This window comes from Saimiri boliviensis, chromosome 14 (genome assembly GCF_048565385.1).
Source record: "Saimiri boliviensis isolate mSaiBol1 chromosome 14, mSaiBol1.pri, whole genome shotgun sequence".
NCBI lineage: Eukaryota > Metazoa > Chordata > Mammalia > Primates > Cebidae > Saimiri > Saimiri boliviensis.
In genome coordinates, this window is record NC_133462.1 from 80174860 (window position 1) to 80188653 (window position 13794).

Genomic DNA, 13794 nt, shown 5'->3' on the forward strand with positions numbered 1-13794 from the left:
AAGTTACAGATCCAGGCTTTGCCTTTAACGGCACAAAAAGTCATAAAAGTAAACAAATAATTACAGTTAAGTAGGGTAAGGGCAATGATTGAAGCATGCACAGGGTATTTTAAGAGTGACAAGAAGAGTCACCTGGCCAGTTTGGGAACTTGGAGGTTTCTAAGAAAAGGTAACATCTTTCTTTCTCTTTCTTTCTCTTTCTTCCTTTCTTTCCTTTCTTTCCTTTCTTTCTCCTTGGAGAAGGTTTCTAAGAAAAGGTGACATCTGAGCTGATCTTTCTTTTCTTTTCTTTTCTTTCTCTTCTTTCTTTCAAGACAGTCTTGCTGTGTTGCCAGGCTGGGGAGCAGTGGCTCGATCTTGGTTCACTGCAACCTCTGTCTCCTGGGTTCAAGCAATTCTTCTGCCTCAGCTTCCCAAGTAGCTGGGATTTTAGGTACACGCCCCCACCACACCCAGCTAATGTTCGTATTTTTAGTAGTGACAGGGTTTCACCGTATTGGCCAGGCTAGTCTCGCACTCCTGGTCTCAAGTGATCCACCTGCCTTGGCCTCCCAAAGTACATTTGTATTTTTGAAAGTCTGAGACGACTATTAGGTTTCTGATGTGATTATCTGTGTAGGCAACCTGTTTTGCTTAAGTAGAGACTGTAGGAAGAGAATCGGGTTGGGGAATGAATCTGATGCATAGAAGTGGAGATCAGTTAGAATACTATTGCAGTCATTCAGAGAAGTAATGAAGCCTGAAGTAAGGCAGTAATAGTGAGCCGGGGAAGAAGGGAAATTGATGAATTTGTGTGATATTTAGGACAGTAAATCATCTGCCTTTGGAACCATTTGTATGTGGTGGCTAAGGAAAAGAGCCTATGTGAAGCTATTGGGTTTCTATGATTTGGCAACTGGGCGGATGATGATGCCTTTCACTGATGGGAAATATGGAGGAGCAGGTTTAGTCAGGGTAATAGAATAGAATTCAATTTGGAGTATACTCAGTTTGTGATGTAAGAGATAAATGTAATGATTTTTAACTTATGGATTATCATGTTCTGGGCCAGATACATCCCATGGTGTTTGGGAGAGATCCAAGTAGAGTTAGAAATATGGTGCCAGAGCAAGAGAGGGGGTCTGGCCTAAATATATAGGTTTGGGCAGTCATCAGCGAGTAGGTTGTATCTAAAGCCATCGCTGAACCTGAAAGCTTTCAGTGAGACCCTAGAATGAAAAGAAGACTGAGGATGGATTGATGGCTTCCTGTTAAAGTCCCAGTGAAAGATCCAGATGCCTTACAGTGTCTGACAGGACTGTACATGATCTCTTAACTGCTGTTGCTCTGACTTACTAATCTTGTTCACTGGGCTTTAGCCACTCTGGCCTTCTGTTTCTCAGACAGCAAGCATGCTCTTTCCTCAGAATGCTTATAGTCCCTTCTGTGTGGCATGCTACATTTTCCCAGAAGTTTTCATCGCTGGTTCTTTGTATTTTTGAGGTCCCCAACTTAAGTATCACTTCCTCAGAGAGACCTTCCACAACCGTTGAATCTGAAGCAGCTCTGAAATCATTCTTCCTCATTTTCCTCATTAGTTGCCCAATATTCTTTCTTTTTTTTCTTTTTAGTTTTGGCTTTTTAATTAATTAGTTTTAGAGCCAGGATCTCACTCTGTCACCCAGGGTGGAATGCAGTGGCACAATTATAGCTCACTGTGACCTCGAACTCCTGAGCTCAAGTGATCCTTCCTCCTCAGCCTCCTAGTAGCTAGGACTATAGGTGCGTATCACCACACCTGACTGATGTGTGTGTGTGTGTTTGTGTGTGTGTGTGTAGAGTCAGGGCCTCACTGTGTTGCCAACCTGGTCTCAAACTTCTGGTCTCAAGTGATTGATCCTCTTGCCTTAGCCTCCCAAATCACTGGGATTACAGGTGTAAGCCACCATGCCCTGCCCCCAGCTTTATTTTCCTTATATTCTCTTTCCAGTGGTGTGCTACAGCAGTCTTCTATTGGCTTACAAGAGCTGATTGTTGAATTTTCATGAAGTTTGTGAGCCCATTCTTGAAACACAGCTGTTATTAAAAATTAAAGATTAAATTATATAAATTTATAATTAAGTCATGTTTAAAAACAAAGTAATAAATACTGAAAACTTAGCATTTCCTCATTATTGTACTATCATCTGCATTCTTGAGATTATTTGTTTATCCTGCTGGAAGGTGAAGATCATGTATAACTGCGTGCTACTACCCATTTCTCCCCAGCTTTGTGTTTTTTTGGGGTCAGATGGCTCACTTTAAATCTACCCTGGTGGGAATGTCTATCCCACAAAAATTGACAAATGCTATAACTCACAGCTCTCCCACATCAAGTGTTAAATGGTTAAACACTGCCCAACATACTACTTGTGGTATCGCTAAATGCATTTACCTTGTTTATTTGTTGTCTGTGTTTCATAAGGACACACAAGCTCTCAATACAGACCCTGCCTGCCTTGTCGATACTGTATTCACAGCCTATAAAACAGTGCCTGGTACACTGTGGGCTCTCAGTGACTGTCTGTTGAATGAATGGATCCTCCAGAGCAGTTGAAAGAGAGGTACAAGAAAGGCCTATTTCACTATCATTAGGGAGAAGCCTGCTCTACTAAGTAAGATGGGGGAGAAATAGTTCCCCTGAGCCTTACTTGGGTTCTTCTTTGTGTTATGTTCCTGAGTGAGTAGCCATGTAAATTTACTTACTTAATGATACTAAAAACTTCTCAACCATGGTATAGGGAAGGCCAATTAATGAGTAGTAACACTCAACCCTAGCTGCACCTAGGAATCACTTGGAGTATTTTATTTTATTATTATTTTTTTTTTTTTGAGACGGAGTTTCGCTCTTGTTACCCAGGCTGGAGTGCAATGGCGCGATCTCGGCTCACCGCAACCTCCGCCTCCTGAGTTCAGGCAATTCTCCTGCCTCAGCCTCCTGAGTAGCTGGGATTATAGGCACGCGCCACGGTGCCCAGCTAATTTTTTTGTATTTTTAGTAGAGACGGGGTTTCACCGTGTTGACCAGGATGGTCTCGATCTCTTGACCTCGTGATCCACCCGCCTCGGCCTCCCAAAGTGCTGGGATTACAGGCTTGAGCCACCGCGCCCGGCCTGGAGTATTTTAAAAAAGAATTCTGACAGCTAAGTATCACTCAGAGGCCGAATTAATCAAAAATCTCTAGAGGTAGAACCTGGATATCAATATTTATTTTGAAGTGCCCCTGGGTTACTTTAATGTGCAACCTGAGTTAAAACCACTGGATTCGACATTGGGTAAGGGCCAGAATGGGGAGATTTGAGCCTTACCCCTGTGAACTCTGTGGAGCCATCATCAACAGGGTTCAAAAAGTGACTTCATTCTGTAATTTATTTTTTCATTCTGCAAATAATGACTTGAGTTCCTACTAGAAACTGGAAGTATAGAAATGTATAAGACACCTTATCTACCCAGATAAGAAGTTCATGATCTTATAAGGGAGCCACCAAATACAAGTTCAATGAAGTGTTTCAGAGACCACCTTGAAAATCCAATTATTGAGAGTTCAGTAAAGACTGAAAGGAAAGAATGACCAATTCAATCTAAGTAAATGGGAGAACCAGAATTTGGGACACAGAAGAGGTGAACACAAGCTCTGGTTGTTGGCTAAATATTTCCCAAGTGACACAGTGTGGAAGGAGCATTTGTAAATGTCCTTCTCAATAACTGGTACCATCATCCACCTTGTTATTCATAAAAGAAATGATCTCTCTCTTGATCACCACTATATCCTCAGCATGTATCATGGTGTCAAGCACATAGGCATTCAGCTATTTGAGAATGAATGCTATTCTAATGAGGGAGCAATTTAAACAGAGATCTGGGAACACATAGTTCATTTAGGGAACTGCAGGTCTTGGCATAGCTGGACTGCGGGATAAAGAGGAATGGTCGTGAAGCAGGGGTGGGGGTCGTGAAGAGCCTGGGGTCATATGCTAAGACAGGTGGACATGATGTAAGTCCACCTTGCAAGTAACAACCATGGAAGGATTGTAGATGATCATATTTGGCAAGCTTTTTCAAAGTATACATGCCTGCTACTTATCCTGAAGACTCCCTCGCTCCCATACATATCTGTGTTTATGTATGTACAGTTGACCTTTGAACAGCATGGGAGTTGGGGCACCAACCCTTTGCACAGTCAAAAATCTACAAATAACTTTTGACTCTCCAAAAATTTAATTAGTAACCTACTGTTGACCTAGCTGACAACTTAAGCAATCCATTAATGCTTATTTTATATGTTATGTATACTATGTACTGTATTCTTAATAAAGTATGTTAGGGAAAAGAAAATGTTACTAGGAAAATCGTAAGGAAGAAAAAATATATTTGCTATTCATCAAGTAGGAGTGGCTCATCATTAATCCACTTCATCCTTGTCATTTCACATTGAATAGGCTGAGAAGGAGGAGAAGGAATAGGAGGGGTTGGATTTGCTCTCTCCGGAGTGGCAGAAGCAGAAAATCCTCATATAGGCCAGGCATGGTGGTTCACACCTGTAATCTAGTGCTTTGGAAGGCTGAGGTGGGAAAATAATTTGAGCTCAGGAGTTAGAGACCAGCTTGGGCAATACACTGAGACCCTCATCTCTATTTTAAAAAAAAAAAATTAAATTTAAAAATCCTCGTATAAGTGGACCTGTGCAGTTCAAACGTGTGTTGTTCAAGGGTCAACTATATATATATTTATACACACACATACACACACACACAGTCATATGATGCATAATGTTTTAGTCAATGTATGATGGTGGTCTCATAAAATTATAATACTGTATTTTTTTACTGCATCTTTTTCTGTGTTTATATGTGTAAATACTTACATTGTGTTATAATTGCTTACAGCATTTGGTACAGTAACATGCTATGCAGGTTTGTAGCCTAGGAGCAATAGGCTAACCACTATACCATATAGCTAGGTGTGTAGTAGGCAATACCATCTGAGTTTGTGTTCATAAACTCTATGATGTTTGCACAACTATGGCATTGCCTACCAGTGCATTTCTCAGAGCGTATCTCTGTTGTTAAGCAGTGCATGACTGTATACATACATACATCCTCAGCTGATTCTGATCCTTTTCTCCTTCCATTCTCAGGACCACTAAATGGGAAGTTCTTGTTTTTAAGACCTAAAATTATATAATGGTAGTTGGCTGGAGTCTATAGAGCTCAGACTGATATAACTATATGTTTATTAATGAGAAATGTGGGATTTGAGGTTTTCCAGCCTTATAAGCAAGAGTATTTCATATATTACAAGGATTGCAACTTTACATGAGAACTCCCAACAGTGGAAAGACCTTTCCTTCATATAGTCTTCTCTCTATATCGGCCTAAAAATGGTCGTGTTTGCATATTTTACCTGCTACCCTTTTGTAAACTCCTCATAAATGCTATTTGCTTCCATTTATATTCTTATGTCAAATTGTGGTCTCAGTTAACATTCTGTATTTTCTTCTATTACCTCAACATTTAGTTACTGAGTTCAGTTATTGACCAATTTTGCTATATTCTAAATACAACCAGATGTTGGAAACACAGAGGAAATGAGCTTTACTATCTTCATAATAAGTGCATTTTAGTAGGGAGACAGACGTGAACAATTACCGTGTTGTGGGATACATACCATAATAGATGTAGATAGTAGGCAAAGAAATGACAGGGAAACTATGAATGATTCCACCTGGGGAACTCTGGGAGAGTTTTCATAGAAGAGTGATGCCGAAGCCTCTAAAGCATTCAGAATGGTGCCTAACACTTTAGAGTCAGCACATATTACAGGTGTCCTGACTCTAAGCAGTTATACGTGTTAGCTACAATTATTATGATTATTACGGCTTTTGTAATGAGAAAAGTACTCTAGGAAATTAACAATTCGGAAGTCATTGGTAGCTTTGTAAAGAGCAGTTTCAGGGGCTGGTTGGATAGAAGCTGAATGGCGGGAGCTGAATAAGAAATAAAAAACTGTCTCAGACCAGGCACAGTAGCTCATACCTGTAATCCCAGCACTTTGGGAGGCCAAGGGAGGAGGATTACTTGAGCCAGGAGTTTGAGACCAACCTGGACAACAGAGCAAGCCTGTACTTCTTTATTATTATTGTTACTATTATTTTATTTTGTAGAGATGGATCTTGGCTATGTTGCCCAGGCTGGTCTTGAATGCCTGGTTTCAAGCAGTCCTCCTGCATCAGCCTCTCAAAGTGCTGGAATTGCAAGCGTGACTCTATCTCTGCAGAAAAATTAAGAATTAGCGGGACTTGGTAGTATGCACTTGTAATCCTAGCTCCTCAGGAGGCTGAGACAGGAAGGAGGATTGCTTTAGGAGTTTAAGGCTGTAGTAAGCTATAATAGTGTCAGTGTACTCCAGCCTGAGCAAGAGAACAAACTCTTAATCTCCAAAAGAAAAAAAAAAAAAGAAGAAAAGAAAGCTGTCACAGCCATATACTACTCACTAGCACCTTTTATGGGAGCGCCTGTTTCTTGAGTGATTTTTCCTTTTGTTTGCACCTATATGGTTTTATTTTACATAATTTGGGTTTCAAATGTATGTTTTAATGTGATTTTTCTTTCTCTCTCTCTCTCTCTCTTTTTTTTTTTTTTTTTGGCCAGTGTGAGGTACACAGCTATAATGTGATTTTTAAAGCTAAGTAGAGGCAAATGAAACAAGTTTGTCAATGTGGCAGATGAAATCATGTAAAGTTGATCAGATTACTCGAGGGCTTGTCTCATCTTTGCTGTCTTCCTTAAATTTCCCAAAGAGATACTGGCAATTATAACAATCAGAGATAAAATAAAATATTATAACTCAGTTTCAGTTTATTAATCCTAATTTTCTTTACATCTCTTTTTCTTACTATATGAAAGTCTAATATTAGAACACTCTGCCTCTGTTCATATTATAGGGTAAAATTTTGTCAAAGATGAAACTTTAGCAATGTGGTCTTTAATCTGTCCTGATTATTTTTCAGTATGTGCTCATTACTTTCTTTCCTTATCCACAGAAGGAGCTCAAAAAGTGGGATGAATTTGAAGATATTTTAGAAGAGAGGAGGCATGTCAGTGACTTGAAATTTGCAATGAAATGCTACACACCTCTTGTCTATAAGGGAATTACTCCATGTAAACCAATTGATATTAAATGTAGTGTTCTCAATTCTGAAGAGATTCATTATGTCATTAAACAGGTAAGCGATTCACTCTTCAACCATGGCCAGATTTGTTCATGTCAGCAAGCTCTTGATTCTATAATTTATTTTGCTGTGTTTAGTATATGCTTTTAGGCTGAGCTGTATTCATCACATTTATCAAATACTTATCATAGCCATGGTGTTAGCCTTTTGCTAGACATTAAACTGGAGATTTAACAGTGAGTAGTTGAGCAGAGCATGTCACCTAGGCATGCAGTGAAATACGATAGGAGACATGATGGTGGGAGCCCAGTGTACAGGGCTGCTAATTAATTATAGGGGCAACTAATTTGGTGTAGGGAGTCAAGGAAGTGGTTTTTTGTCATGAGACCTAAAAGATAATTGGAGATTTTGCAGGTGAAGTGGGGAAAGAATCTTCAAGCCAAACAAATAATTTACTCCCGTGGTTTTCAAACCTCCACATTAGCATTACCCAGGGAGCTTTTCAAAATCCCCGTATCACCCCCCGTGCCAATTAAATAAAAATGTCAAGGAAGGGAATATCAGTGTTTTTAAAGAAGTCCAGGTGATTCCAAAGTATAGCAAAGTCTGGGAGACACTGGCTTATTTTAAGGACCAAAGCCAAGAAAAGTCTTGTAGTTTTCTTTTGGAGAAGCTATCAGTTTTATCTGATAGGCGATAGGTTGAGCCTGTTCCATCAAGTGCATTCAAATTTTCTCATCAGTTAGATGCCAGCAACAGTGGTGTCTCAACACTGGCTTCTCCTTAGAATAACCTGTAGAACTTTTGCAGTACTTTCACTGTACTGAAACTAGTTTGATACGACCAGACCAAAGAGTAAAGAAGGGGTGATAATAAGAAATGAGCCTGGAAAGATAAGAAGGGTCATGTCGTGAAGGACTTTGTAAATCACGCTGGATTGGATTTTATCCTAGTAGTACAGTACAAAGATGTTGAAAGCTTTCAAGATAGAGTATGACACGATCAGGTGATGTTTTAGAAACACGATTCTGCTAAAACTAGACAGAAAGTCTGCTTGTGATGCTCTCACAATAATCCCTTTGTAAGTCATAGTTGGCCTAGACTGGGGAGTGGTTGCAGAAACAGAGAAATGGACAGATTCAAGGGATTTGAGAGGTGGGGTCTACTTTATGACCAGTTGGGTGTAGGAATGGAAGGAGAAGAAAGAAGGAAGGATGATAAAGCAATTCACTGAAATAGGGAACCTAAGAGGGAACCAGTTTGGAAGGGAAACTTCAGTTCTGTTATAGCTGTGTGATTTGAAGACATCAAAATGAAGGTATTTGGTGGGTAGGATTAGATCTTCCTGATTGCTAGCCCTCCATGTCATATCACCCAGGTGCTCATGTGGTCATAGCCCCACAGATGGATAAATGGATGCATTGTAGCTATTGCTGGCCTGGGGCTTGGTCCTGCCCACATCCTCTCATTCGTAGCTTTGGGAGTGTGGCGTGGATTGACTGGCCTCATTTTTGCTAACAGCAGTCTCCTGTGCTCCATACCATTTTCTTCCTAGTCAGAAGGAAAAATATTCATCCTTCCTAAGAAACTCCTCTAAGGAATATACTCTCTCCTTTTTAATTTTTTTTTTTTATTAATTTTTGGTCCTCTATAAATGTCTTAAAGGAAAACAAGTATGCATCCAACTAGTGTGTTTTTGTAAGGATAGTTCCTTACAAAATTCAGAATTCAGTATTCTTGCTCGATGTTGGCTACCAAAGAATGTTCATATTTAGCGCTGCCTCTTTACTCATGGAAACTGTGGCTCACTCTCGTCTTCCCTGAATACAGAACCGACTCCGCTCATGTTTAAGGCCTCTCCCTGACCTTGCCTGTTACCTCTGGTTTTTAATGGAGATATCTTCAGTTTTGTCTTCAGTGATACTGCCCCAGATTTCAGGTTATACCATATCTGTTCTGCAGCTTCCTCTCTGACCTCTTGGAATCTGCTCTGGTTTCTAATTAGTGAAGAGGAAAGACAGTTGTCAGGCTTTAAATTTCTCTCTCATGCTCTAAGACTGACTGTAGAGCTTTGCTTTTTTCACTTTTAACTGGAGTTTAATCCGGTTTGTGGCCTTGGGAAAATTTTTTATCTCTGCTCTCTGTTTTCTCAATTTGGATATATAACCTGTCGGGCAAATCCTTTGTTTTTATTCACCTTATGTGTCCTTGAGAAGCTATCAGTTTTATCAGGTTGGGCCTATTTCATAAGTGAAGTCAAGTTTCCTCATCAATTAGATGCTGACAACAGCAGTTCTTCCTTAAAGAATCTCTTGGAGAACTTTGGCAAAAAGTTACTATCTACTAGAAGCTAAACTCCATGAAGGCAAGAATTCTTGTCTCTTTTTTTCACTGCTGTATTCCCAGCGCCTAGAACGTAGAAGACATTCAATCAATATTTGTTGAATTTGTGAATTTTTTAAAATGAGGCCATGGTCCCATCTACAGAGATTCTGATTTAACTGGTCTGGGATAGGACCCAGGCATCTCTCTCTCTTTCTTCTGCTTTTTTTTTTTTTTTAAAGCTCTTCAAGTTGTTCTAATGCACACCCAGGTTAAGTGTTACTGATTTAAAAGATCTTATTGAGCCCAGTGTTTCTCTGACTTGGCTGTGCTGCTGAGAAAAATCACATAAACTAGATCTATCGAAATCATACAAATTCATGATTAGGCAGCACAGCTGGGCCTTCCACATTCCCCAGTAATTCTGTTTCCCTAGTGAACTGTTTTTCATTCTCCAAAATGACAGTTTTAGCAGCCCCACTCTCCTTGAACTTCCAACCCTGCCTCCTCCTCTTACTTGCAGCAGATGGTTTTTCTTCCTGGGAAGAAAATATATATATATATTTTTGAGACAGAATCCCCCTCTGTCACCCAGGCTGGAGTGCAGTGGCATGATCTTGGTCCACAGCAACCTCCACCTCCCAGATTCAAGTGATTCTCCTGCCTCAGCCTCCCAGGTAGCTGGGATTACAGGCACTTGCCACTCACTGCACCTGGCTTATTTTTGTATTTTCAGTAGAAATGGGGTCTCACCATGTTGGCCAGCCTGGTCTCAAACTCCTGACCTCAGGTAATCTGCCTGCCTCTGCCTCCCAAAGCACTGGGATTACAGGCGTGAGCCACCTTGCCCAGCCACAAAGAAAATTTAAACCGGCCGGGCGCGGTGGCTCAAGCCTGTAATCCCAGCACTTTGGGAGGCCGAGGCGGGTGGATCACAAGGTCGAGAGATCGAGACCAACCTGGTCAACAAGGTGAAACCCCGTCTCTACTAAAAATACAAAAAATTAGCTGGGCATGGTGGCGCTTGCCTGTAATCCCAGCTAGTCAGAAGGCTGAGGCAGGAGAATTGCTTGAACCCAGGAGGCGGAGGTTGCGGTGAGCCGAGATCACGCCATTGCACTCCAGCCTGGGTAACAAGAGCGAAACTCCATCTCAAAAAAAAAAAAAAAAAAAGAAAGAAAATTTAAACCATCATGAGTACTCTCTCAACTTCCTGTGATCAAATCTGCCAGTTTACCTGCATCCAGTAGTCATTATTTTCTGCTGTTAAACCTCCTGTTTGAGCTTAATTTATTCTGAATTCCACCCTTTCCCTCATCCTCAGGACCTTTGCCTCTCCTGACTATCCCTTTGTATTTCTTCAGTTACTTCTGTATTAGCTGTTTTCCCATCAACATTTACCATGTTTACTTCTCTCCCAGCTTAAATAGACCTACATCCTTTCACTCCTGCCTTCTCTAGTATTGCCCATCTCTTTCTTCCCCCACCTTTACCTCTCTCCTCCTCTTTTAAGAAATTGATGGGGGGTTTTTTGTTTTATTTTATTCTTTAGAAACAGGATCTCTCTGTCACCCAGGCTGGAGTACAGTGGTGTGATCGTAGCTTACTGTAACCTTGAACTCCTGGGCTCAAGCAGTCTTCCTTCCCCAGCCTCCTGAGCAGCTTGGACCATAGATGTGTGCCACCATGCCCAGCTTTTTTGTTTTTCAAAATTTTTTGTAGAGACAGGATCTCGCTATGTTGCCCGGGCTGGGCTTGAACTTCTGGCCTCAAGTGCTGTGATTACAGGTGTGACCCATGGTACCTGGCTCAAAATTGGCCATGTTGTCCATGCTTACCATCACACTTCCTCACCCTTCATTTACTATTCAGCTTGCTGAAATCTGGTTTCTCATCCACTGTAATGGCTCTTTCTGAGGTTGTGAATGACTTTCTTATGGGAACATTCTACCTGTTTCAAAGCTATGATTGCCTTTGGCTCTTGCTCTTTCTCCTTTCTTTTCCACGACACTGTACGTTTATTCTAAGCCCCATATGTTTTTAATCATTCCTCACTTGCTTTTTTTTTTTTTTTTTTTTTTTGAGACGGAGTTTCATTCTTGTTGCCTAGTCTGGAGTTCAATGGAGTGATCTTGGCTCACGGCAGCCTCTGCCTCCTGGGTTCAAGCAATTCTACCTCAGCCTCCCAAGTAGCTGGGATTACAAACATGTGCCACCACGCCTGGCTAATTTTGTATTTTTAGTAGAGACAGGGTTTCTCCATGTTGGTCAGGCTGGTCTCAAACCCTGAACTTTGGTGATTTGCCCACCTCGGCCTCCCAAAGTGCTGGGACTACAGGCGTGACCTACCGTGCCTGGCCTCCTCACTTGTTTTTATGGGCTTTTCCTTTGCCTGTCTCTTTAAATGATGGAATTCGTCAGGATTTTATTCCAGCCTCTGGTTTTTTTCTATCCAGTCACTTGGCAGTTTTATTAATTGCCAGAATTTTAAGTACCTTCCTTATGCTAACATCTCCCTATTATAATAAATAACAACACAGTCCTTCAGCCCAGCTCTCTTTTGAGTTTCATGTATCTGTTTTATATGTCTGCTAGAATATCCACTTGGAATTTGCAAAGCACCTCAAATTCAAGATGTCTAAGTCAAGCTCTTCACCCCTCCCACCCTTGCCCCTGAACCATGTGTCTAGATATATTACCTCCTACCCCCACCCAGTTTTCCCTGTCTCCAGGAATGGCCCCTCCATGCACTAGTTGCCCAAACCACCACAAACCTGGATGCCATCTTCAACTTCTTGCTTTTCTTTCATATGCTGTCAGTCACTAAGACTGCTGATTTTCTCTCCTAAATGTCTCTTCCTGTGTGTGTATTTCCACCTCTGCTGCTACCTCTCTAACTCAGTCTGCCTTTATCTCACAGAATGCAACAGTAGCCATTGAAGGGGTCTTAGCCAAGGAAAGAGGTGATTGCTATTGCATTTAAGAGATGGCTCAAGTTTATAATATAGAGAACAGACTGAAGAGTCGGAAAAATGAGAAAAGGAGTTATAAGACTATTGCTTATCTATTAAGTCTCATATTGGGTTCCTTGAAATGTATCTGCTGAGCAAGTGAAAAGCATAATTGCACAGATAAGAGGTCATGTCATCCTCTACTCTGCTCCAGTCACGGAGAAAGCATTTCTTTTAACAGGCTCACTTGTGTTGTTGATCTATTCATTCTATCCTTTCCAACCCGTCAGCCCTTTCCACTGGCTCAAGCTGGCGTGAGGATTTTCTGTCTAGGGATAAGTCCTCCCTTGGCCAAGTATTCTGCCTCATTTCCCTCTTTCCCTACTTATTCTGCTTCTGAGAAGAGTGGGCTACATGTGGTGTCTTCCATGGATCTCCAAGGTGCCCTTCATCTTCACGTTATCGTTTGCTGTGTCCCTTATTATTAGACATCTCTTCTTCAGGATCATCTTACCTTGACTTCTGTAACATCTCAAGTTAGATGTTCCTCACTGGTCTCTTTCATAAGTTCTTCTGTCTGCCCCGGAAGTGTTCTTAGAGTTGAACCCTCACGCTTCTTACCTCCCTTCTGCTGTCTCCCTGGTCCATTTTATCCATCATTCTTACTATTTCAGTTTCCGTCTATAGCTTGGTGGCACCCAGTCAATAGCTCTAGCTGTGCCTAGATTATTGGGGTTTAGACTTTTATCTCCAACTGTCCAATTCTCTGCTGGATATCTAATCTGTATGTCCCACAAACATCTCAGAATCTGTATAGCTAACTAATTCCTAGCCCCTGTACTTTACTGCCTTCCATCCCTGAGCTGTGGTCTCTATTTCAGGAATGGTCCTACCACCCGTTCTGTTGCCCAAAACAAAACTGAACATAACCCTGCCCTGCCCTTCTCTTTAGCACCTCTCGTTACCCTTGTTTGGCTCTCTACCATCTCTGGCTTGAACTATTTCCATAGTTTTACAGTTAGACTTCCTTTCGTGGTTGTGTTTCCTAAAATTCATCCCTCTTACCAGTCCCTTGATTCCTCCATTTTCACAGTTCTGTCCTCTGCTCTTTCCTCCTGTCCAGCTGTTGTTAGGATTATCTGAGTAGCTGTTTTACAAACATCCTTAATTCTCCTTTGCCCCAATCTTTCCTTCCAGACTGACCAGGAAAAAAAGCAGCCTGGAATCTGCCAGCTCACCTTCTCTATTCCTTTAACCAGGTGCCTGGCTGCTCCTGGGAGAGTGGGTGAGTAATGCAGATCCACATTCTGCAGCCTCGGGGTCCCCTCTTC

General features: G+C 41.3%; 1 protein-coding gene across 1 annotated transcript in view; it reads left to right on the forward strand.

The window, feature by feature from the left end:
- Window positions 1-13794, forward strand: part of GNPAT (glyceronephosphate O-acyltransferase) — a 33299-nt gene that overhangs the window by 2161 nt on the left and 17344 nt on the right. Inside the window, exon 2 of the mRNA XM_003940776.4 lies at window positions 7062-7244. Coding sequence (XP_003940825.2) covers window positions 7062-7244 — 183 coding nt within the window. The remainder of the gene's footprint in view (window positions 1-7061; window positions 7245-13794) is intronic.